Source organism: Jaculus jaculus, chromosome 6 (genome assembly GCF_020740685.1).
Source record: "Jaculus jaculus isolate mJacJac1 chromosome 6, mJacJac1.mat.Y.cur, whole genome shotgun sequence".
Lineage (NCBI taxonomy): Eukaryota > Metazoa > Chordata > Mammalia > Rodentia > Dipodidae > Jaculus > Jaculus jaculus.
Window position 1 is genome coordinate 66,403,154 of NC_059107.1, and position 26,602 is coordinate 66,429,755.

At 39.2% G+C, this 26,602-nt stretch overlaps 1 protein-coding gene across 1 annotated transcript in view; it reads right to left on the reverse strand.

Moving 5' to 3' along the window:
• Window positions 1-26,602, reverse strand: part of Anxa4 (annexin A4) — a 145,123-nt gene that overhangs the window by 63,899 nt on the left and 54,622 nt on the right. Inside the window, exon 3 of the mRNA XM_045153117.1 lies at window positions 20,420-20,507. Within this exon, the coding sequence (XP_045009052.1) occupies window positions 20,420-20,507 (88 nt within the window). The remainder of the gene's footprint in view (window positions 1-20,419; window positions 20,508-26,602) is intronic.

The following is a 26,602-nucleotide window of genomic DNA, read 5'->3' on the forward strand; positions in this document are numbered from 1 at the left end:
AACACCAACAGGGTGGCACCCAAATGTGGGGCACCACGTCTAATCAGAGTGGAACTGCCAAGGGGTTATGGAGAGGTACGCAGTTCTGGTAAAGCATGTCATGAACCCACTCCATACCACCAGGGGAACCATGGGTCAAGCCCCGAGTAAAAGGAAGGATTATATGTGCCTACCACGCAGCATGCTAAAAGCATCAGGAACAGAAAAAAAAAAAAGAGAGAGAGAGAGAGAGAGAGAGAGAGAAATTTTTATGAATTCTCTGAACATATAGAAATATATTGCTACTATCTCCACAGGGCACTCTGGATACAACAATGGAAGGAAGTTTTAAAACCTTTTTTATTTACATTTATTTATTTATTTGACAGAGATGAGGGGGGGAGAGAGAGAGGGAGGGCGGGAGAGAATGGGCATGCCAGAGCCTCTGGCCACTGCAAACAAAATCCAGATACATAGGTCCCCTTGTGCATCTGACTAATGTGGGTCCTGGGGAATCGAATCTGAGTCCTTTGCAGGCAAACACCTTAACCGCTAAGCCATCCCTCCAGCCCTAAAATCTTTTAAGCAAACTCACTGAGGAGACGTGAAATTATTCCTTTAAATATTTGGTCTTTGTGCAATCTTATTGTTTTATCTCTCCAGCCATTACAAACTGCTATCCCACTGGTGACTGGAGACCTTAAGGGTTCCACAGGCACTGCAGAAGATAAAATTGTGAGGAGGATGATCTGACCTCTGTTCCACCATGTCTTTCATTCTCAGAATACACTGAGGAAGATGATAAACCACCATTCGCCTATGTGCACTCTGTGGTAAAATCACGTTTCAAGTCAACAGATTAAAAAATATTTCTCAGCACTGGATCCAGAAACTAAAGGAGAACTTCAAAGGATTCAGTCTTGAGGACACTCCCTAATAATATAAGCCACCATCAGTAAGTAATGAGGAAATGAAGACAGGGAGCACAGACTCCAATATAAAATATGGGACAGGCCCAGTCAAAGGATAAGGAACGATATATTCAAACTTGAAAAAAAAAAAAACTGAGCCAGGCAGGGTGGTGCACGCCTTTAATTCTAATGCTTGGAAGGTAAAAGTAGGAGGATTGCTGTAAGTTCGAGGCCACCCTGAGACTACACAGTGAATTCCATGTCAGATGGGGCTAGAGCAAGACCCTACCTCAGAAAAACCAAAAAGAAAGAAAAAAATTAATAATAATTTATTAAAAGGAGAGGAACCAATATTCAAGTTAAACAGCTGCAGCAAGAGGATCAAGAAAAATTATGTGTCTTCTGTTTTAAAGGGAAAAACAGGATTCTAAATATATATAAATTTGTGGCCACTTTAATTTTTCATTATATTTTTAGTATACCAACTTAAAGTATGGATGTGTGTGAATGTGACTGTTTTAATGATATATTTTTTAAAAGGCTTATAAGTACATATATATAAACTTAAGTAGTCCTAATTTTTTAAAACCTGTCAAAATGTTATTTTTAGACTTACAATATGATTCATGAAATCTTAAATGTTACTTGTTCAGGTGATATAATATTCATTAGTATCTTCAGATGGAAGTTTCATCAAGTCATAAAGGTTAATATTAGATGCATAAATTTTGATGACTTCCTTCCAAAACAGGTTTTACAATAATTGTATTTACTTTTTGAATTAAATCATAGCTAATAAAAATATTAAATAGCTCTAATATACATTAAAGGTTCTTTAGGTTTTTTAAATTTTATTTTTATTTTATTTCTTTGAGAGAGAAATAGAAAGAGGCATATACAGAAAGAGAGAGAGAGGGAGAGAATGGGCATGCCAGAGCATTCAGCCACTGTAAACGAACTCCAGACACATGTGCCACCTTGTGCATCTGGATTATGTGGGTCCTGGCTTCTCAGACAAATGCCTTAACTGCTAAGCCATCTCTCCAGCCCCAAAGATTGATTGATTACAATGGATTTATTTTCCAGGATTGATATACAAGTGTTGCAGTCAGGTTTGCATTGCTTGCAGTTTGTGGGAAAAAAAGGTTTATTTTGGCTTACAGTCTTGAGGGAAAGCCACCCCTAATAATACACTGCCTCCAGGAGGTGTTTATTTCCAAACTCCATCAGCTGGGAACCTAGCATTCGGAACACCTAGGTTTATGGGGGACACTGAATTAAACCATATAGAAATCATATAGAAAAATACTGCTGTTAATCTAGATTTCTTCTAGACATACAAAAATTGACATAATGACTTATTCCAGTTTTCAGTTTTCTTTGGATAATTAACATATTTCAGTGAATAATATATTTGTCTATAGAAGTATACAGACTAACCATTAAAAATGTTTTATAACAAGAATGCCAAGATGTTATACTGCCCTGTTTTTGGAATTACTTAAATGTTATGAAGATAATAATAGTAATTTAATTTTAAACTGACAACACATTTAAAAGCTATAAAATTTATTTGGTCTTTGTGACTAGGAATATATATATATATATATTTATATATATATATATATTACTGATATGGTAATTTTGACTTATAAATGAGTACTCATATAAATAAAAAAAAAGTAAATTATCATAAGTATGTATTAATTGAAAAACATTATTCAGGAAGCTATAATACTAAAAAAAGAACAGGGAATTGATGATCCTCTGTAACTCAGGATGGCTAGCTTTCAATGTCAAATACCCTTCAGAGGGAACCCAAAAAGTAATTAAGAATATACTCAGGGAAAATGAAAAATTCTCCTACTCTTGGAAAAAAAGTTGTAAAACAACAAGGTCAGGGAGCTGATCTGGAGCCCTGAGAAAAGTTCAAATCTCTCCCTGGAACAGTTCAGCTACAGTCAGACCAGAGGCTTCAAGGGCAGATGAATTACTGGTGGGTTAAATGATGAATGGAGAAAAACCAGGATGAAAGTCTTGCTGCAAGTTTATGCTAAGCCTCTGAGCTTAATATGGATGAGATGTTCAGGCAGATCTGAAGGGGTTTTCATTCTGAAATTGCTTCTAGCTCTATGCTAATGCCAGGAATGACACACTTTGTTCTTCCATGCCTTTTGGCTCCAAAAGACATCTGTTTAAACAAAAAACTTGAAAGCAGGGCGTGGTGGCACACACTTTTTTTTTAATTTAAATTAAATTAAATTAATTTTTTTCTAGATTTTTTAAGCATTTTCCATGATTATAACAAATACCCCATGATAATACCCTCCCTCCCCCCACTTTCCCCTTTGAAATTCCATTCTCCATCATATCCCCTCCCAATCTCAATCAGTCTCTCTTTTATTTTGATGTCATGATCTTTCCCTCCTCTTATGATAGTCTTCTGTAAAACTGTCAGGCACTATGAGGTCATGGATATTGAGGCCATTTTATCTCTGGAGGAGCATGTTGTAAGGACTCCTACCCTTCCTTTGGCTCTTACATTCTTTCCATGACCTCTTCCACATTAGACCCTGAGTCTTCGAAGGTGTGATCAAGATGTTACTTGGTACTCTAGTCACGTTGTTCCAACACCATGATACCTTCTGAGTTGTCCCAAGGTCACTGCAATCTGAAAAGAGAAGATTCTCTACCGAAAGTGAGAGTAGCATTAATATAAGGGTACAAATATTGAGAGAAGTGCTTACTGGGCAGTTTGATAAGCATAGTATATATATACACTTATCCAGACATCAGCAGATGTTACAACCCTAGGACTCATGACTACCCCTGTTTAAAGTTTTCAGTATCAAGGATATATTCCCTCCCTTGGAGCAGGCCTCCAGTCCAATTGGAGGGCAGTTGGTTTCCACCATGACAGACATGCCACTATTGCACCTGTTGGCACATTTGGCATGGTTGGCCAATTATAAGGCTTGCAGTGTCCGTTGTTGAGTATCTTCACTGTTGGTATCTCTTTCTCCCACTGAACTGCATGTAGAATGGCTTCTTCCAGCTTTCTGTCAACTTGTCTACATGGAGGTTATCAGCTCAGTTCCAGCAGGATTTCTCAGTGGTCTTGCAGCCCAAGTATGTGGAGTCTTCAGCAATAGGGTCTTCCCACCTATTCCAGGTGGGAAACCAAGGGCCTTGGCAATGGCCTATAATGTTTTGGGGGCATCAGGGACCTCTCTGGCCAACAACTCACTGGAAGGTATCCAATCCTTGGCACTGAAAATTTTCTACCAATGATCTACAGATCCTGAGTGTTCCATTGTCCCAAACCAGAGGATTCCATATGATTTATTTATATCCTCTGAGATATTGATTAGCCCTCCCTCCACCTTTCCTTTACTCAATCTCCTCCCCTGACTTCACTTTGGGCCTTTTCACCCCGTTAATCTATTATCCTACTTACATATATACAATACCAACCTATTAAGTACCCTCCTGCCATCCATTCTCTTCCCTTTATATTGACTTTTTAGCTTTCTGGACTCTGCTACTGAGTTTTTTCCTTCTCATACAGAAGCCCAATCATCTGTAGCTAGTATCCACATATGAGAGAGAACATGCAACACTTGGCTTTCTGGGTCTGGGTTACCTCACTTAGTATAATCCTTTCCAGATTTATCCATTTTCCTGCAAACTTCATAACTTCATTTTCTTTTTTTTTCTTTTTCTTTTCACAATTTTTATTAACATTTTCCATGATTATAAAAAATATTCCATAGTAATACCCTCCCCCCCCACGTTCCCCTTTGAAATTCCATTCTCCATCATATTACCTCCCTATCTCAATCATTCTACTTACATATACACAATACCAACCTATTATGTACCCTCCTCGCTTCCTTTCGCTTCCCTTTATATCTCCTTTTTAACTTACTGGCCTCTGCTACTAAATATTTGACTTCTCATGCAGAAGCCCAATCATCTGTAGCTAGGATCCACATATGAGGGAGAACATGTGGCGCTTGGATTTCTGGGCCTGGGTTACCTCACTTAGTAAAATCCTTTCCAGATCCATCCAAATTTCTGCAATATTCATAACTTCATTTTTGTTTACCACTGAGTAGAACTCCATTGAATAAATGTGCCACATCTTCATTATCCACTCATGAGTTGAGGGACATCTAGGCTGGTTCCATTTGCCACCTATTTGAGCAGCCATAAACATGGTTGAGCATGTACTTCTAAGGAAATGAGATGAGTCCTTAGAATATAGGCCTAGGAGTACTATAGCTGGGTCATGTGGTAAATCAATCTTTAGCTGTTTTAGGAACCTCCACACTAATTTCCACAATGGCTGGACTAGATTCTATTCCCACCAACAGTGTAGAAGGACTCCTCTTTTTCCACATTCTCACCAGCATTTATGATCATTTGTTTTCATGATGGTAGCCAATCTGACAGAAGTGAGATGGAATCTCAATCTGTTTATTTTTTTTTCACTTTTTCATTCTTTTTTTTTTATACATTTCTATTAACATTTTCCATGATTATAAAATATATCCCATGGTAATTCCCTCCCTCCCCACCCCCACACTTTCCCATTTGAAATTCCATTCTCCATCATATTACCTCTCCATTACAATCATTGTAATTACATATATACAGTATCAACATATTAAGTATCCTCCTCCCTTCCTTTCTCCACCCTTTATGTCTCCTTTTAAACTTACTGGCCTCTGCTACTAAGTATTTTCATTCTCACGCAGAAGCCCAGTCATCTGTAGCTAGGATCCACATATGAGAGAGAACATGTGGCGCTTGGCTTTCTGGGTCTGGGTTACCTCACTTAGTATAATACTTTCCAGGTCCATCCATTATTCTGCAAATTTCATAACTTCATTTTTCTTTACCGCTGAGTAGAACTGCATTGTATAAATGTGCCACATCTTGATTATCCACTCATCTCTTGATAGACATCTAGGCTGGTTCCATTTCCCAGCTATTATAAATTGAGCAGCAATAAACATGGTTGAGCACGTACTTCTAAGGAAATGTGATGAGTCTTTTGGATATATGCCTAGGAGTGCTATAGCTGGGTCATATGGTAGATCAATCTCTAGCTGTTTTAGGAACCTCCACACTGTTTTCCACAATGGCTGGACCAGATTGCATTCCCACCAGCAGTGCAGAAGGGTTCCTTTTTTTCCACATCCCCGCCAACATTTATGATCATTTGTTTTCATGATGGTGGCCAATCTGACAAGAGTGAGATGGAAACTCAAAGTAGTTTTAATCTACATTTCCCTGATGACTAGTGACGTAGAACATTTTTTTAGATGCTTATATGCCATTTGTATTTCTTCCTTTGAGAACTCTCTATTTAGCTCCATAGCCCATTTTTTGATTGGCTTGTTTGATTCCTTATTATTTAACTTTTTGAGTTCTTTGTATATCCTAGATATTAATCCTTTATCAGATATATAGCTGGCGAAAATTTTTTCCCATTCTGTAGGTTGCCTCTTTGCTTATTTCACTGTGTCCTTCGCAGTGCAAAATCTTTGTAATTTCATGAGATCCCAGTGGTTAATCTGTGCTTTTATTGCCTGAGCAATTGGGGTTGTATTCAGAAAGTCTTTGCCAAGACCAATATGTTGAAGGGTTTCCCCTACTTTTTCCTCTAGCACTTTCAGAGTTTCTGTTCTGATGTTAAGGTCTTTTATCCATTTGGACTTAATTCTTGTGCATTGAGAGAGAGAAGAATCTATTTTCATCCTTCTGCAGATATACATCCAGTTTTCCCAACACCATTTGCTGAAGAGGCTGTCTCTTCTCCAATGAGTATTTTGGGCATTTTTATCAAATATCAGGTGGCTATACCTACTTGGGCTTACATCTGGATCCTCTATTCTGTTCCACTGATCTACATGTCTGCTTTTGTGCCAGTACCATGCTGTTTTTGTTACTATGGCTCTGTAGTATAGGTTAAAATCAGGTATGGTGATACCACCAGCCTCTTTTTTGTTGCTCAGTATTATTTTAGATATTCGAGGTTTTTTGTGATTCCAAATGAATTTTTGGAATGTTTTTTCTATTTCTATGAAGAAAGCCTTTGGAATTTTGATAGGAATTGCATTAAATGTGTAGACTGCTTTAGGTAAGATTGCCATTTTCACAATATTGATTCTTCCAATCCAGGAACAAGGGATGTTTCTCCACTTTCTAGTGTCTTCTGCAATTTATCGCTTGAGTGTTTTAAAGTTCTCATTGTAGAGATTCTTTACTTCCTTCGTTAGGTTTATTCCCAGGTACTTTATTTTTTTTGATGCAATTGTGAATGGGAGTGATTCTCTGATTTCATCCTCTGTGTGTTTGTTGTTAGCATATATGAAGGCTACTGATTTCTGTGTATTTATTTTGTATCCTGCTACATTGCTGTAGGTTTTGATCAGCTCTAACAGCTTGCTAGTAGAGTCTTTAGGGTCCTTTATGTATAGAATCATGTCATCTGCAAATAATGATAACTTGATTTCTTCCTTTCCAATTTGTATCCCTATTATGTGTGTCTCTTGCCTTATTGCTATGGCTAAGACTTCCAAAACTATATTAAATAAAAGTGGGGACAGTGGACACCCTTGTCTTGTTCCTGATTTTAGTGGAAAAGCTTCCAGTTTTTCCCCATTTAGTAATATGTTGGCTGTAGGCTTATCATAAATAGCCTTTATTATGTTGAGATATGTTCCTTCTATTCCCAGTCTCTGTAGGACTTTTATCATGAAGGGATGTTGGATTTTGTCAAATGCTTTCTCTGCATCTAATGAGATGATCATGTGATTTTTGTCCTTCAACCCGTTTATGTAATGTATTACATTTATAGATTTGCGTATGTTGAACCATCCCTGCATCTCTGGGATAAAGCCTACTTGGTCAGGGTGAATGATCTTTTTGATATACTCTTGTATTCTGTTTGCCAATATTTTGTTGAGAATTTTTGCATCTATGTTCATGAGGGAGATTGGTCTGTAATTTTCTTTTTTTGTTCTGTCTTTGCCTGGTTTTGGTATCAGGGTGATGCTGGCCTCATAGAAGGAGTTTGGTAGAATTCCTTCTTTTTCTATTTCCTGGAAAAGCTTAAGAAGCAATGGTGTTAGCTCTTCCTTAAAAGTCTGGTAAAATTCAGCAGTGAATCCATCCGGGCCTGGGCTTTTTTAGTTGGGAGATTATGGTAACTGTTCGGATCTCCATGTTTGTTATAGGTCTATTTAAGTGATTAATCTCATTTTGATTTAATTTAGGTAGGTCATAAAGATCAAGGAAATCATCCATTTCTTTCAGATTTTCATACTTTGGGGAGTATATGCTTTCATAGTATGTCCCTATGGTTTTCTGAATTTCTCTGGAATCTGTTGTGATGTTACCTTGTTCATCTCTGATTTTATTAATTTGTGTCTCTTCTCTCTCTCTTTTGGTCAGATTTGCTAAGGGTTTATCAATCTTGTTTATCCTTTCAAAGAACCAACTCTTTGTTTCATTAATTCTTTGGATTGTTCTTTTTGTTTCTATTTCATTAATTTCTGCCCTAATCTTTATTATTTCTTCCCATCTACTGATTTTTGGTTTGCCTTGTTCTTCTTTTTCCAAGGCTTTAAGGTGAAGCATTAGGTCGTTTACTTGCGACCTTTCTAATTTCTTTTCTTTTTTTTTTTTTTTAATTTTTATTAACATATTCCATGATTATAAAATATATCCCATGGTAATTCCCTCCCTCCCCACCCCCACACTTTCCCGTTTGAAATTCCATTCTCAATCATATTACCTCCCCATTACAATCATTGTAATTACATATATACAATATCAACCTATTAAGTATCCTCCTCCCTTCCTTTCTCCACCCTTTATGTCTCCTTTTCAGCTTACTGGCCTCTGCTACTAAGTATTTTCATTCTCACACAGAAGCCCAGTCATCTGTAGCTAGGATCCCCATATGAGGGAGAACATGTGGCGCTTGGCTTTCTGGGCCTGGGTTACCTGACTTAGTATAATACTTTCCAGGTCCATCCATTTTTCTGCAAATTTCATAACTTCATTTTTCTTTACCGCTGAGTAGAACTCCATTGTATAAATGTACCACATCTTCATTATCCACTCATCTGTTGAGGGACATCTAGGCTGGTTCCATTTCCCAGCTATTATAAATTGAGCAGCAATAAACATGGTTGAGCATGTACTTCTAAGGAAATGAGATGAATCCTTTGGATATATGCCTAGGAGTGCTATAGCTGGGTCATATGGTAGATCAATCTCTAGCTGCTTTAGGAACCTCCACACTGTTTTCCACAATGGCTGGACCAGATTGCATTCCCACCAGCAGTGCAGAAGGGTTCCTTTTTTTCCACATCCCCGCCAACATTTATGATCATTTGTTTTCATGATGGTGGCCAATCTGACAGGAGTGAGATGGAATCTCAATGTAGTTTTAATCTGCATTTCCCTGATGACTAGTGACGTAGAACATTTTTTTAGGTGCTTATATGCCATTTGTATTTCTTCCTTTGAGAACTCTCTATTTAGCTCCTTAGCCCATTTTTTGATTGGCCTGTTTGATTCCTTATTAGTTAACTTTTTGAGTTCTTTGTATATCCTAGATATTAATCCTTTATCAGATATATAGCTGGCGAAGATTTTTTCCCATTCTGTAGGTTGCCTCTTTGCTTTTTTCACTGTGTCCTTTGCGGTGCAAAATCTTTGTAATTTCATTAGGTCCCAGTGGTTAATCTGTGGTTTTATTGCCTGAGCAATTGGGGTTGTATTTAGAAAGTCTTTGCCAAGACCAATATGTTGGAGGGTTTCCCCTACTTTTTCCTCTAGCAGTTTCAAAGTTTCCGGTCTGATGTTAAGGTCTTTAATCCATTTGGACTTAATTCTTGTGCATGGCGAGAGAGAAGAATCTATTTTCATCCTTCTGCAGATATTTATCCAGTTTTCAAAACACCATTTGCTGAAGAGGCTGTCTCTTCTCCAATGAGTATTTTTGGCATTTTTATCGAATATCAGGTGGCTATAGCTACTTGGGCTTACATCTGGGTCCTCTATTCTGTTCCACTGATCTACATGTCTGTTTTTGTGCCAGTACCATGCTGTTTTTGTTACTATGGCTCTGTAGTATAGGTTAAAATCAGGTATGGTGATACCACCAGCCTCTTTTTTGTTGCTCAGTATTATTTTAGATATTCGAGGTTTTTTATGATTCCAAATGAATTTTTGGATTGTTTTTTCTATTTCCATGAAGAAAGCCTTTGGAATTTTGATAGGGATTGCATTAAATGTGTAGATTGCTTTAGGTAAGATTGCCATTTTCACGATATTGATTCTTCCAAGCCAGGAACAAGGGATGTTTCTCCACTTTCTAGTGTCTTCTGCAATTTCTCGCTTGAGTGTCTTAAAGTTCTCATTGTATAGATTCTTTACTTCCTTAGTTAGGTTTATTCCAAGGTATTTTATTTTTTTTGATGCAATTGTGAATGGGAGTGATTCTCTGATTTCATCCTCTGTGTGTTTGTTGTTAGCATATATGAAGGCTACTGATTTCTGTGTATTTATTTTGTATCCTGCTACATTGCTGTAGGTTTTGATTAGCTCTAACAGCTTGCTAGTAGAGTCTTTAGGGTCCTTTATGTATAGAATCATGTCATCTGCAAATAATGATAACTTGATTTCTTCCTTTCCAATTTGTATCCCTTTTATGTGTGTCTCTTGCCTTATTGCTATGGCTAAGACTTCCAAAACTATATTAAATAGAAGTGGAGACAGTGGACACCCTTGTCTTGTTCCTGATTTTAGTGGAAAAGCTTCCAGTTTTTCCCCATTTAGTAATATGTTGGCTGTAGGCTTGTCATAAATAGCCTTTATTATATTGAGATATGTTCCTTCTATTCCCAGTCTCTGTAGGACTTTTATCATGAAGGGATGTTGGATTTTGTCAAATGCTTTCTCTGCATCTAATGAGATGATCATGTGATTTTTGTCCTTCAACCCATTTATGTAATGTATTACATTTATAGATTTGCGTATGTTGAACCATCCCTGCATCTCTGGGATAAAGCCTACTTGGTCAGGGTGAATGATCTTTTTGATATACTCTTGTATTCTGTTTGCCAATATTTTGTTGAGAATTTTTGCATCTATGTTCATGAGGGAGATTGGTCTGTAATTTTCTTTTTTTGTTCTATCTTTGCCTGGTTTTGGTATCAGGGTGATGCTGGCCTCATAGAAGGAGTTTGGTAGGATTCCTTCTTTTTCTATTTCCTGGAAAAGCTTAAGAAGCAATGGTGTTAGCTCTTCCTTAAAAGTCTGGTAAAATTCAGCAGTGAATCCATCCGGGCCTGGGCTTTTTTTAGTTGGGAGATTATTGATAACTGCTCGGATCTCCATGTTTCTTATAGGTCTATTTAAGTGATTAATCTCATTTTGATTTAATTTAGGTAGGTCATATAGATCAAGGAAATCATCCATTTCTTTCAGATTTTCATACTTTGTGGAGTATATGCTTTTATAGTATGTCCCTATAATTTTTTGAATTTCTCTGGAATCTGTTGTGATGTTACCTTGTTCATCTCTGATTTTATTAATTTGTGTCTCTTCTCTCTTTCTTTTGGTCAGATTTGCTAAGGGTTTATCAATCTTGTTTATCCTTTCAAAGAACCAACTCTTTGTTTCATTAATTCTTTGGATTGTTCTTTTTGTTTCTATTTCATTAATTTCTGCCCTAATCTTTATTATTTCTTCCCATCTACTGATTTTTGGTTTGCCTTGTTCTTCTTTTTCCAAGGCTTTAAGGTGAAGCATTAGGTCGTTTACTTGCGACCTTTCTAATTTCTTAATATAGGCACTCAAGGCTATAATTTCACCTCTTAGAACTGCCTTCATTGTGTCCCAGAGATTTTGGTATGTTATGTTCTCATTATCATTTGACTCTATAAATTTTTTGATTTCCTTTTTGATTTCTTCATTGACCCATTCATCATTTAGTAGTGTATTGTTTAGTTTCCATGATTTTGTGTATGCTCTATAGCCTTTCTGGCTACTGATTAGTAGTTTAATTCCATTGTGGTCAGATAGAATGCAAGGAATTATTTCAATTTTCCTGAATTTGTGAAGATTTTCTTTGTGTCCTAACATATAGTCTATTTTAGAGAATGTTCCATGTTCTGCTGAAAAGAATGTATAGTCTGCAGCCTTTGGATGAAATGTCCTGTATATATCAGTTATGTCCATTCCTTCTATGACCTCATTTAGTCCAGATGCCTCTCTGTGTATTCTTTCCTGGGATGACCTGTCAATTGATGAGAGTGGGGTGTTAAAGTCAACCACCACCACTGTGTTTGGTGTTATCTGTGACCTTAGTTCTAATAGTGTTTGTTTGACGAATTTGGGAGCCCCCATGTTAGGTGCATATATGTTTAGGATTGTAATGTCCTCCTGTTGGAGGGTGCCCTTAATCAAAATAAAGTGACCTTCCTTATCTTTCTTAACTAATGTCGGACTAAAGTCTACCCTGTCTGATATTAGGATAGCAACCCCTGCTTGTTTTCTAGGCCCATTTGCTTGAAACACCATCTTCCAACCTTTCACCCTAAGATAATGTCTGTCCTTTGTAGAAAGGTGAGTTTCTTGGAGACAACAAATTGTAGGATCCTGCTTTTTAACCCAGTCTGCAAATCTATGTCTTTTCGTTGGGGCGTTGAGGCTGTTGATATTAAGAGATATTATTGAAAGGTGTGTATTTGTGTTTGCCATTTTTGTGTGTGTGTGTGTGTTTCTGGTTCTACCTGAGCTCTCTTCTGTTAACTAGTATTTGAGTATTGCTTGTTTTTTCTAAGTTCCTTATATGTGTGCTTTTCCTTTTCTTCAGCATGGAGGATTCTATCAAGTTTTTCTGTAGAGCTAGTTTTGTCTTCAAATACTCCTTTAACCTGCTTTTCATGGAATGTCTTTATTTCTCCATCTATTTGAATGGATAACTTTGCAGGATAATGTAACCTTGGTTGACAGTTGTTATCTTTCAGAACCTGGAATATATCACTCCAAGCCCTTCTGGCTTTAAAAGTTTGTGTTGAATAATCTGCTGTAATCCTGATGGGCTTCCTTTTGTAGGTACCTTGGTTTGTCTCTCTAACTGCTTTCAATATTTTTTCTTTGGTGTGTGTGTTTGGAAGTTTGATTATAATATGGTGAGGAGAGGTTCTTTCTGGGTTTTGTCTGGCTGGGGTTCTAAAGGCTTCCTGTATCTGCATTGGCACCTCTTTCCCAATTTGGGGGAAATTTTCTTCCATGATTTTGTTGACGACGCCTACTATGCCTCTGGAGTGGAGTTCTTCTCCTTCTACTATGCCCTGAATTCTTATATTGGATCTTTTCATAGTGTCCCGATTATCTTGAAATTCCCACTCATACTTTTCTATAAGTTTGTCTTTCTCTTTGTTGGACTGCATTAGGTCTGCCACCTGGTCTTCTAGCTTAGATAGTCTGTCCTCTCCCTCATCCATCCTACTGGTGAGATTTTCTACAGAGTTTTTTATTTCATTAACTGTGTTCTTAATTGCTATTAATTCTGACTGGTTTTTCTTTATTATTTCTATTTCCTTATTTATGTCTTGTATTGCCTTCTTTATTTCATGAAATTGGTGTCCTGCATCTTCTTTGATTCCTTTGATTTCCTCTTTGATTTCTTCTTTGATTGTTTTGATGTGTTCTTTGACCTCTTTGAACATATTTATAATCATCTTTTGAGCTCTTTCTCAGGCATTTCCTCTAACTCTTTCTCACTGGAGGACATTTCTGATGCATTAATACTTTTAGGATGATTTATATCATCTTGCTTTTTAGTGTTTCTTGTGTTATAATGTATATATTTTTGCATCTTGGATTAAGTTAATGCTTGGATTTTCTAGCTAGCTGTGTATTCTTAGCTGTATCAATTGATTTGATGTAATATATTTTCAGGGTAGGACCTTAAGGTGTTAGGTGTGGCTCTTAAGACTCTTAGAGTATCTACAAAGATGTTCTAAGGGGTTGAGTTTCCCTGCTATGGGAGTATTCAAGTAGGCTGATTGGAATAAAATACAGGTAGATTCTAAAATTTAACTAAACACTGTACACATTCAATCAAAAACAGCCCCGAGTATGTATGCAAGAGTAGTTATTATAACGACCAGATCCTCTATCAACAAGGAGGTTAAGATTTCTGGTCTGTTGATGGATCCAAGTTAGCTTGTGACCAAGTGAGACCCTTCCCTGGTGCAATTCCAGTTACCTTGGATGATTTTGGTCCCAGTCAAGTTGCTGCCTGGGCTGTCGGGCTGCTGTTCTGATTTCTGGAGCTGGGCACTTGCTTTGCCCACGGGGCAAACCAAGCCTGGCAAGTGTGGCCCTGCAGATCAGCACCCCTGGTGCTGGAACAGCTGCTGCTCAAGCTGCCCCTGCTGGGACTGTAGCCACTGCTGCTGAAGGTGTTGCTGCTAGACCCACTGCTGCTGCTGCCTCTGCTGCTGCTGTAGCTGCCACTGCTGGAGCCACCACTGCTGCTGACGCTGCTGTTGCTGTGTCTACTGCCGCTGCTCCCCCTGAAGCTGCTGCTGCCGAGTCTGCTGCTCCTGCCACTCCTGGGTCTGCTTCTGCGGGGGCCGCTGTTACCGGTGCTGGAGCCGCTGATGTTGCTGCCGAACTCTGCTCCTGCTTGGGTCCCGCTGTTGGCATGGCCAGGTCTCGGGCTGCTGTTCTGTTCGCCGGAGCTGTGCTCAGGCGGTGGGGGAGGGAATGGAGCCGCAGCTGCTTTGGTTCTCTCGCTGCTCCAAGCGTTCTTCTACCTCGCGGTCTGCTCCTCCGTTGCTCGCTGCCGCTCTCCCCTCACGTTTCCCGAGTTGCGGAGAGCGTGGTGTGAGGGGAAGCTCCCGCATCTGGCTTTTCCTGCAGCTGGAGCCGAGTCTGGCGGCTTTCTGGTATGCCGCGGCCGCGACGGTTGGCCGAACTGCCGGAGCCGCTTTTTCCGCCTGTGCAGGCTCTGGATGCTCTGGAACTCTTCTACTTCTCCACTGCCGCTTCAATTTCCTATACAACTCACTTTTTAGTAAAAGTGTGTATTTTGCTGAGCTTTTTTGTTTTTTCCCCCCTAGGCTGCTTTGGCGTGGTACCTACGCCGCCATCTTAACCGGAAGTCCCTCAATGTAGTTTTAATCTGCATTTCCCTGATGACTAGGGATGTAGAACAATTTTATAGATGCTTATACGCCAACCATATTTCCTCTTTTGAGAACTCACTATTTAACTCCTTAGCCCATTTTTTAATTGGACTGTTTGATTCCTTATTATTTAACTTTTTGAGTTCTTTGTATATCCTAGATAATAATCCTCTATCAGATATATAGCCGGCAAAGATGTTTTCCCATTCTGTAGGATACCTCTTTGCTTTATTCACAGTGTCCTTTGCAGTACAAAATCTTTGTAATTTCATGAGGTCCCAGTGGTTAATCTGTGGTTTTATTGCCTGAACAATTGGGGTTGTATTCAGAAAGTCTTTGCCAAGACCAATATGTTGAAGGGTTTCCACTACTATTTCCTCTAGCATTTTCAGAGTTTCCAGTCTGATTTTAAGGTCTTTAATCCATTTGGACTTAATTCTTGTGCATGGAGAGAGAGAAGAATCTATTTTCATCCTTCTACAGATACATATCCAGTTTTCCTAACACCATTTGCTGAAGAGGCTGTCTTTTCTCCAATGAGTAGTTTTGGTATTTTTATCGAATATCAGGTGGCTATAGCTACTTGGGCTTACATCTGGGTCCTCTATTCTGTTCCACTGATCTCCATGTCTGTTTTTGTGCCAATACCACACTGTTTTTGTTACTATGGCCCTGTAGTATAGGTTAAAATCAGGTATAGTGATGCCAGCAGACTTATTTTTGTTCCTAGTATTATTTTAGATATTCGAGATTTTTTTGTGATTCCAAATGAATTTTTGGATTGTTTTTTCTATTTCCCTGAAGAATACCTTTGGAATTTTGATGGGGATTGCATTAAATGTGTACATTGCTTTTGGTAAGTTTGCCATTTTCACAATATTGATTCTTCCAATCCAGGAACAAGGGATGTTTCTCCACTTTCTAGTGTCTTCTGCAATTTCTCGCTTCAGTGTCTTAATGTTTTCATTGTAGAGATTCTTAACTTCCTTGGTTAGGTTTATTTTCAGGTACTTTATTTTCTTTGATGTAATTGTGAATGGGAGTGATTTTCTGATTTCATCCTGTGTGTTTGTTGTTAACATATATGAAGGCTAGTGATTTCTGTGTATTTATTTTGTATCCTGCTACATGAGTGTGGGTTTTTATCAGCTCTAACAATTTGCTAGTAGAGTTTTTAGGGTCCTGTATGTATAGAATCATGTCATCTGCAAATAATGATAACTTGATCTCTTCCTTTCCAATTTGTACCCTTTTTATGTGTGTCTCTTGCCTTATTGCTATGGCTAAGACTTCCAGTACTATATTAAATAAAAGTGAGAACAGTGGACACCCTTGTCTTGTTCCTGATTTTAGAGAAAAAGCTTTCAGTTTTTCCCCATTTAGTATTATGTTGGCTGTAGGCTTGTCATAAATAGCTTTTATTATATTGAGATATGTTCCTTCTATTCCTAGTCTCTGTAGGAGTTTTATCATGAAGGGATGTTGGATTTTATCAAATGCTTTCTCTGTGTCCAATGAGATGATCATGTGATTTTTGTCCTTCCGTCCATTTATATAATGTATTACATTTATCAATTTGCGCATATTGAACCATACCTGCATCTCTGGGATAAAGCCTATTTAGTCTGGGTGAATGATCTTTCTGATATATTCTTGTATTCTGTTTGCCAATATTTGGTTGAGAATTTTCGCATCTATGTTCATAAGGGAGACTGGTCTGTAATTCTCTTTTTTTGTTCTATCTTTGCCTGGTTTTGGTATCAGGGTGATGCTGGCTTCATAGAAGGAGTTTGGTAGAATTACTTCTTTTTCTATTTTATGGAAAATCTTAAGAAGCCATGGTGTTAGCTCTTCCCTGAAGGTCTGGTAAAATTCAGCAGCTAATTCATCTGGGCTTTTTTTAGTTGGGAGGTTTTTGATAACTGTTTGGATCTCCATGCTTGTTATAGGTCTATTAAGTGATTAATCTCATCTTGATTTAATTTAGGTAGGTCATATAAATCAAGGAGATCATCCATTTCCTTCAGATTTTCATACTTTGTGGAGCATATGCTTTCATAGTATGTCCCTATGATTTTTTGAATTTCTCTGGCATCTGTTGTGATGTTACCTTTTTCATCTCTAATTTTATTAATTTGTGTCTCTTCTCTCTTTGTTTTGGTCAGATTTGCTAAGGGTTTATCAATCTTGTTTATCTTTTTAAAGAACCAACTCTTTGTTTCATTGATTCTTTGGATTGTTTTTTTGTTTCTATTTCATTAATTTCTGCCCTAATCTTTATTATTTCTTCCTGTCTGCTGATTTTGGGTTTACCTTGTTCTTCTTTTTCCAAGGCTTTAAGGTGAAGTATTAAGTCATTTACTTGCAGCCTTTCTAATTTTTAAAAAATTTTTTAAATTTTTATTAACATTTTCCATGATTATAAAAAAATATCCCATGGTAATTCCCTCCCTCCCCACCCCACACTTTCCCCTTTGAAATTCCATTTCTAATTTCTTAATATAGGCACTTAAAACTATAAATTTACCTCTTAGGACTGCCTTCATTGTGTTCCAGGGATTTTGGTATGTTGTTTTCTCATTATTGATTGACTCATAATTTTTTGTTTTCCCTCTTGATTTCTTCATTGACCCATTCATCATTTAGTAATGTGTTGTTTAATTTCCGTGATTTTGTGTATGCTCGATAGCCTTTCTTGCTATTGATTTGTAGTTTGATTCCATTGTGGTCAGATAGAATGCAAGGAATTATTTCAATTTTCCTGTATTTGTTAAGATTTGCTGTCCTTGAACTCACAGTGATCCTTTCTCAGCCTCCCTGATGCTGAGATTAAAGGTGTGTGCCACCATGCCCAACAACCTTGAATTTCTTATCTTTCTCCCTCTACTTCCTGAGCATTAGGATCACACACCACTATGACCAGTTTCTGCAGTGCTAAATATCAAATCCAGGGCTTGGTACATAGTAGGCAAGCACTATACCAATTGAACTATATTCCTATCCCCGCAATGGATTCTCACTCATGCTCCTCTGGCACTCTCACATCATGAACTATGTATAGCTACCTTTGTGCATCCTTAGCTATGCTAGCACCCATGATCTACTAGTTTCAAAAAACATTATTTATTTATTTGAGAGAGAGAAAGAAAAAATGGGCATGTTAGGGCATCCAGCCACTGAAAACAAACTCCAGACACATGTACCACCTTGTGTATCTGGCTTACCTGGGTCCTGGGGAATCAAACCTGGGTCCTTTGGCTTTGTAGCAAGCTGCCTTACCTGATAAGCCATCTCTCCAGCCTGACTACTAGTTTTACAAAGGAATTCATGATTGTTTCAGTAGTGCTGGGAACTGAACCCACGCCCTCATAATGCTAGACAAGCAATCTACCACAGTGTCTCACCCACTCACAGGACTAAGCTTTAATAATCCTTGTCTTCTCTGATAGTCCATCTCATATTGGCTCACAACTAGTGAGCACTTAAAGGTTGTTATTGAGTGTGCCAAAGGTCTTCTGATTTTTATTATGGGGATTCTTGTTGTGGCAGTGCTATGTAGCTCATACTACGATCTATAGTGTTCTTACTGAATACAGAAGAATTAGGATGAAACTAAAAAATAAATAAATAAAGAGTGAAAAGAAAACTGGTGAGCCCAGCATATTTTCCACTTTATTTACAAGTAAATGAGAAAATGAGAAGAATGTATAAATTCAGGACAATGTTCCATCAGAGGTGGGCAGCACAGTGGCTTAGAATCTGTGAACTCAGTTAACCTAAGGTTGCCCACCTAAGATTTCATAGAATCTTGACTCTTGTAAATTCTGAGGCCCTGGGCAAACCAGCTCACCTTTCCATGTCACAGCTTCTTATGAGTAGAACAAGCTATTGTCAGGATTAAAAGCAAATTCTTTGTGAAGCCCCTGTTTTTATGTTTGATGCATAGTAAAGATTATTAAACACTTGTTATTATGGTTATTCTTATTATTTTTTTAAATTTTTATTTATTTATTTGAGAGCAACAGACAGAGAGAAACAGGGGGAGAGAGAGAGAAAGAATGGGCGCGCCAAGGCTTCCAGCCACTGCAAACAAACTCCAGACTTGTGCGCCCCCTTGTGCATCTGGCTAACGTGGGTCCTGAGGAATCAAGCCTTGAAACGGGGCCCTTAGGCTTCACAGGCAATCGCTTAACTGCTGAGCGTTCTCTCCAGCCCATGGTTATTTTTATTAATAGCACTCAGAGTAAATAAAATAAACTTTTTTTTTTTTTGCTAGAAAGACTGAGAAATAAGGTGTCATAACCAAGTGTTTTCACCTAAATCTCACAAAATCTAAATAATAGCTAGGAATCAGGGATACTTCTGGGTTCAAAAGTCCACCAGGTAGGGCAGGGAAGATGACTCACTTGGTAAAGTAATTGATCCACAAACATGAGGACCTACTTGAGTTTAGATCTCCAGAACCTGTGTAAAATGCTGGGCATGGGGTTGTGTGACTATATTCCCTGCAATGGGGAGGCAGAAACAGAAGGGTTCTGGGATTATAGGTATAACCCCCCATAAGTGGAACTTCCATGGGTTGTGGGGATCCAAACTCTGGGCCTCATGCTTGTGTAGCAAGTTCTTTTACCACTGAATCTTCTTCCTAGCTCCTTTCACTAAATTTTCTTTTAAAAAATTTTTTAAAAAATTTATTTATTGGAGAGAGAGAGAGAAGGAGGCAGATAGAGAGAGAATAAGTGCACCAGGACCTCCAGCCACTGCAAATGAACTCCAGATGCATGCACCACCTTGGGCTTATATGGGTACTGGGGAATTGAACCTGGATAGTAAGGCTTTGCAGGCAAGTGCTTTAACTGCTAAGCCATCTCTCGAGTCTCCCTCTCTGTATTTTCTTAAAAGGTGACCTGCTTGGCCTAGCAAGATGGTTCCATTGGTATAATCCTTGATGCACACTATGAGGACCCAAGTTTGGATTTCCAGTACACATGACCTGGTAGCATGTACCTATAATTCCAGTGATGAGGAAGTGGGTACAGGGAATACTTTGTGTTTGCTGGCTAGATAGTCTAGCCAACTTGCTGAACTCCAGGCTCAGTGAGAAATTTGATCAGAAAAAATAAGGGATGGAGGAAGATACCTGATGTCAACCTCTGGCCTAAACACAAACACATACATACACACACACACACACACACACACACACATACACACAGGACCTACTCAGGATTACCAGTGCACGTAACTCTCTCCTCTGTGTACAACACTCAAGGGAATGTTCTTGGTCAGCAGGATATTTACCAAGTCCTTTCATGGCCTTCCTCAGGGCTTGGGCATCCTCAGAGGCATTGAATCCAGAAGCAGCTTTGATGGTACCTCCTTTGGTTGCCTGAGAGCACAGAGAATGACATGATCAGAAGCAGTATCTCATTCAGCAAACAATTGCAGGCATCTACCAGAGTGCAGGCTCTATTCCAGGTATCAGGACTATACAGTGACTATGAAGGATGAGGCACTGGCCCTCATGAAGCTGATGCTCTAGGTGAGGGAGGGCAAACAATATTCAAGCCAAAAGATAAAACAGTCCATAAAGTGTGTGGTGTGAGAGGTGCTACAAAGCAGACAGAGAGGTCCCTGATGGGGCTGCTTGGAGGAGTGTCAGGTTGGTTGCCATGAGGCAGCAAACTGTACAAAAATGAAGGAAAGTGGTACAGGCAGAGGAAACAGCTAGTGTAAAGGCCCTTAGACAGGAACTTGCTTCTAGGGAGGAGTTAGGCAGAGGCCAGAAGTCTCCTATGAAGTCACTTTGTACCTCCCCCAAATAAAAACAAAACAATTAAATCTGGAATCAATCACATCTCCGGAGCCAAAACAAATTTATGGTAAAGTCAGGTATGATGGTGATGCCTTTAATTCCAGCACTTGGGAGGAAGAGGTAGGATGATAACTTGGAGTTTGAAGCCAGCCTTTAATCCTAACACTTGGAAGGGAGAGGTAGGAGGATTTCCATGACTTCAAGACCACCCTGAGGCTACATAGTGAATTCCAGGTCAGCCTGGACTAGAGTGAGACTCTACCTCAGAAAAAATTTTAAAAACAGGTCACCCTAGGTTACATGAAATCCTGTCTCAAAACACCAAAACAAAACAAAAAGTAACAAGGGGCTTAGTTATTTAGGTGCTTGCCTGGGAAGCCTAAGGACCCAGGTTCAATTACCCAGTACCCATGTAAGCCAGATGCACAAGGTGGTGCATGAAAACTTAGTTGGAACCTGAATCAGGATGAGAAAATATGACATTTATAAGACAATTGGAAATTTCAACTTCATCTTAATTTTTATTACACTAATGAGTTAGTCTTAAAATCCTTGCATTTGAGAGATATTTGCTCAACCATATTTATAGCTACTCAATACATAATAGCTAAGAACTGAAATCAACCCAGGCACCAATCATTGGATGAATAAATAACCAAGCTGTGGTACATCTGCATGATGGAATTCTACTCAGCAGTAAGCAAAACTGACACAGGGTAGTCATGAGCCTTACAGGTGTAACATCTGTTGCTGTCTGGCTAAATGTATACACTATGCTCACCAAATTTCCCAGTAAGCACTTTTCTTAATGTTCATACCCATATATTAATGCTACTCTCACTTTTGGTTAGAGAAGCTTCTCTTTTCAGATGATGGTGACTTTGGGATGACTCAGAAGGCACTGTAGTGCTGAAGTGGCAGAGGAGTGCTCAGTACTGAAATATCTCTATCACACCTTACAAAGCTCACAGTCCATTGCAGAAGAGGCGGCCAAAAGAATGTAAGAGCCAAAGGAGGGGTATGACTCCTTACAATGTGCTCTTCCAGACACAAAATGGCCTGGATATCCATGACCTTTCAGTGCCTGACACTATCTACACAAGACCATCATAATAAGAGGAAAAGATGATGATACCAAAATAAAAGGTAGACTGATTGAGAGGGGGAGTGGTATGATGGAGAGTGGAGCTGCAAAGGGGAAAATTGGGGGGACAGAATTACCATTGTTTATTGTCTATAATTATGAAAGTTATCAATAAAAAATAAGAATTGATAGAATGAAATTTGTAGAAAAATGGTTGCACATGGGACAGATCATACTCAGCGAACTCACAAAATAACAGAATGACAATTGCTGCATGGTCTGCGGTTCCTAACCTGGATCAGCCTGAGTTGCAGACATACCTGATAGGCTATTTGAGGCCCAGACAGTAATGAGGGAATGGCTTGGGGGAAGAGGAGGGAAAGAGTGGGGGGGAACATAAAACTGAAACTAAAATGCACTGGTACCATAGAAACCTTTATCCTTGAAGATAGAATAAAAGATTGAAGAACCTTCAACAGAAGCATGGGAGAAGCACCTGAAAAGAAGGGCCCCGAAGAGGGTGGGATGAAAGCTAACCTTAAAATTTTTTTTCTCCTTTTATTTTCACCCTTGGCTCTGACCTGTAAGTCTTAATACCAGGATACAGTTACCAACCACAATGAGCTGTTGATTGGAGAGACCTACAAGGTTCCCCCAAACAAGATATACTTCTGTCAAAGCACTTGTTTACCCACTTGAATTAAATGGTAAGACCCTACTGCTGAAGACACCATATGCTGTCAGCATGGAACACAGACTGGCTGGAATCTGTAAGACAGCCAGACCCCAGACTACATGAGCTACTGGGGGAAAGTGGCCAACAACTGACTGAGCAACCCAGCATCTAAGCAACTCAGAAGCAAATACCCTGACATGATGTACACACAAATACAACAGTGGCACACAGCCTTGGTGGGTAACCAACAGCTTTCTGATTGGCTAAGAGATCCATTTAGTGTAAAGGAACCCATATCTGGAACTGGGAACCAGGTCAGAATCATATTCAGACAAAGATTTTGCTTTCTAATGTCAAGCTCCCACTAATCTTGGACTAAAAGAGGGACTACATCCATTAAATTCTTTGTAAATTAATAACACTTGTCCCATTTAACCTGTGTTGACTTCACTCTCCACTGAAGAATCTCCTTCTCTTTTTCAGACAGGAGTGAGATCCAAGGAGATAAACTACCCATCACATGTCAGCCTAGCCCCAGCTGAAACCACAGAGGAAGTAGGGAGAAAAGCATGAGTTCTGCTTCCACGGTGAACCTGTTATCAGCACCAGGGTGAAGGAGACAGACACTGAGAATACTCAACACCTACCAAAGCAGAGATCCAGAGGTTCCTAAGAGTCCATCATGAAGTAGACTTAAAACACACCCAACATGGCTTACAGAATTTTGCAAAGGAGGGGCCAGAAAGACTGTTAGAGCCACAAATTATGACATCATGCCCAGAGGCATTGCCTCTTCCAATAACTGACTGTTGCTCCCACAAGCATAACCCACAATCCACACTGGGATGACCGGCAACTCCAATGAGGAGGGACCCCTTCGAAAAGGGGACAAGTAAGAGGGAAAGGCATGATTTTTCCATACTAAGCATGCCAATAATTAATTAAAAAGTTAAAAAAAAAAGTAAAATAAAATAAAAAAGAAATTGAGGACAAAACCCATGGAAAGACAACTTCTGTTCTTGGATTGGAATAATTAATATTATTATAATTTGCATATTAAAATCATTTTTAGGTTTGATAATGGCATTATCATTGTATTTTCTTTTTTATTACTTATTTTATTTTTCTTAATTAGTTTTGTACTCAGTGAATACAGTCAAGTTGGTACCATTGTTAGCCTCCTCCCTGTCCTTCCCCTTCCCCTGACTCCTCCTTGTTGAGGTATATGGGTCATGCATTGTGGAATTAGCCCTAAGTTATGGGTAGGAGGAAATGTCTCTGTATCATGACCCAACATTTGGCTCTGACATTCTTTCTGCCCACTCTTCCACAAATTTCCCTGAGCCATGTTGGGTTCATTTTAGGTCTGCTTCAGTGATGAGGTCTTGGGAGCCTCTGTGTCTCTGGATATCTGATTGGTAGGAGTTGATTGTTCTCTGTGTCAATCTCCTTTGCCCTTGTGTTGGTACCAGGTTCACCAATAAAACAGCACCCTTGCTTGTTTCACCAATTATTCTTAGTTTCAGCTGGGGCCCTTCTGAGGTATGATGGGGTGGTTCTGTCCTTAGAATCTGTGTCTACCTGAAAAAGAGAAGCAGATTCTCTGATAGAGTAAAGTTAGCACCAGACAAATGGGATAACCCTTATTTTTATAGAGAGAATTTAATAGGTGTAGGCCCTCTTGTAGCCCACAATTGGTGGTAGTTTGATAATGGAGAGCAGGCTTATGTTTGGATATGTTTCTGACTTGTTTCCCAGCTCCAGCTATGGGTTCAGTTCCACTGAGTAGATCAGTTAGCCACATCAAGAGCAGTTGGTTTCCCACCATAGCTGTGCGCCACTATTGCGCTTGTGTGAGCATCACGGCAGGTTGTTTGCTACTAAGTAGGTTAGACCATGAATTGCTTGGACAGATATTGGCCATTTTCCCCCAGTCACCCATGTAGCACCTTCTGGCACTAGACATACTGACTGTCTGGGAACTGACTCTCTTCCAGCTTCCAGCCATGTCACTCCATGTTACGTGTCAACAGCATATGGAGTCTTCAGCAGTAGGGTCTTACCACTAACCTTTGGTGAGTCATCAAGTACTCTGACAGAAATCTGTCATTCTTTTTTTTTTTTTTTTTTTTGGATTTTCAAGATAGGGTCTCACTCTAGCCCAGGCTGATGTGGAATTCACTATGGAGTCTCAGGGTGGCCTTGAACACATGTGATCCTCCTACCTCTACCTCCTGAGTGCTAGGATTAAAGGCATGCACCACCACGCCCAGCTTAGAAATCTAGCAATCCTTTAAGAAACCTTGTATGTCTCTCTGATCAAAAGCTCATTGTAGATGATAGCCACCTGCTTGTACTAGGAGTTACAGGTCAGTGCCCACGAAGAGAAGGATGAAAAAGATAAGTAATATAAAAGAGTTAGAGAGAAGAGGGGGAGAGAGAGAGAGAGAGAGAAAGAATGAGAGAGAGAAGCTGTAGAAGATTAAGGTCAGTCTTCATTGTACCCTGTCCAATGCCTTGTGACTCAGTTGTTCCCTCTAAGGGTCTGGTGAAGGTTCAACCATTTGGTCTGCTTTTTAGAATGTAGAATTTTATGGTACCATTGCCATTTGGGTCCAGATTTGTGTCCTCCATACTCTGCCTTGACCTCCTCTCCCTCCCCACCATCCCTATTGTCTGGTCCTGGAGATGCTTGCTGGGTATGTAAGGCATCTTGGGTAGATTCAGGTTAGGTGCTGTAGATGAGTGAGACTATGCAGCAATTATCTTTCTGTGATCGGGTACGTTCACTGAGAATGATCTTTTCCAGGTTCAACCATTTTTCTTCAAATTTCATTGTGTCATTTTTTTCTTACTGCTGTGTAGAATTCCATTGTGTAGATATACCGCATCTTAGTTATCCATTCATCTAGTGAGGGACATCTGGGTTGATTCCAGATCTTAGCTATTACATTGAGCCACTATAAACATGGTTGAGCAAATCTCTCTGGACTGAGGTTTGAAGGTTTTAGGGTACATGCCCAGTAAGGGAATAACTGGGTCTGTTGATAACTTTATAGTCAGCTTTTTTAGGAGTCTCCATATTGCTTTCCAAAATGGTTGTACCATCTTACATTCCACCAACAGTGGAATTTCTATTTCTCCACATCCTTGCCAACACTTATTTTCATTTGATTTTTTGATGTTTGCATTCCTTACTGGGGTAATGTGAAATCTCATAGATGTTTTAATTTGCATTTCCCTGATGACTAGTGATGATGAAAATTTTCTTAAGTGTGTGTTTGCCATTTGTATTTCTTCCTTTGTGAACTGCCTGTTCAGCTGTTTGCCCCATTTTGTGAGTGGGTTGTTTGACTTTTTATTATTTAGGTTTTTGAGTTCTTTGTAGATTTTAGACACTAGGCCTCTGTCAGTTGAATATTCAGCAAACATTTTCTCCCATTCTATGGGTAATCTATTGGTTTTGCTTATTGTATATTTGTCTGTGAAGAAACTCTTCAGCTTCATGTGATCTCATTGGTTGAGTGATTGTTTAAGATCCTGTGCTTACCGACCTGACCCTCCAGGAGGCTCTCGGTGAGCGTGGCCTCCGCAGACTGCAGCTGCCAGCGCTGCGATGCAAGGAAGAAACGGTTCTGAAATTTGAAGGTGGTGAGGTGGGTCTGGAAAGGGTGGTGCCAGAATTCTACATAAAGATGAGTTTTAAACATTGCTCTTCAGAGGAAGAGGAAGCATCTGTTTTGGTGGGGGGTACCTCATGTCCATGTCAGTGAGGAGCAAAAAGAAGTAGCCACTGTCTCTTCAACACCAGTGCACCTCAACAAGCAGGTCTCAGCTTCAGTGTGCTATTTCGGGAGATAAATGCTGCATTATGATAATTAAAAGGAATTTTAATGAACCATCTACTAC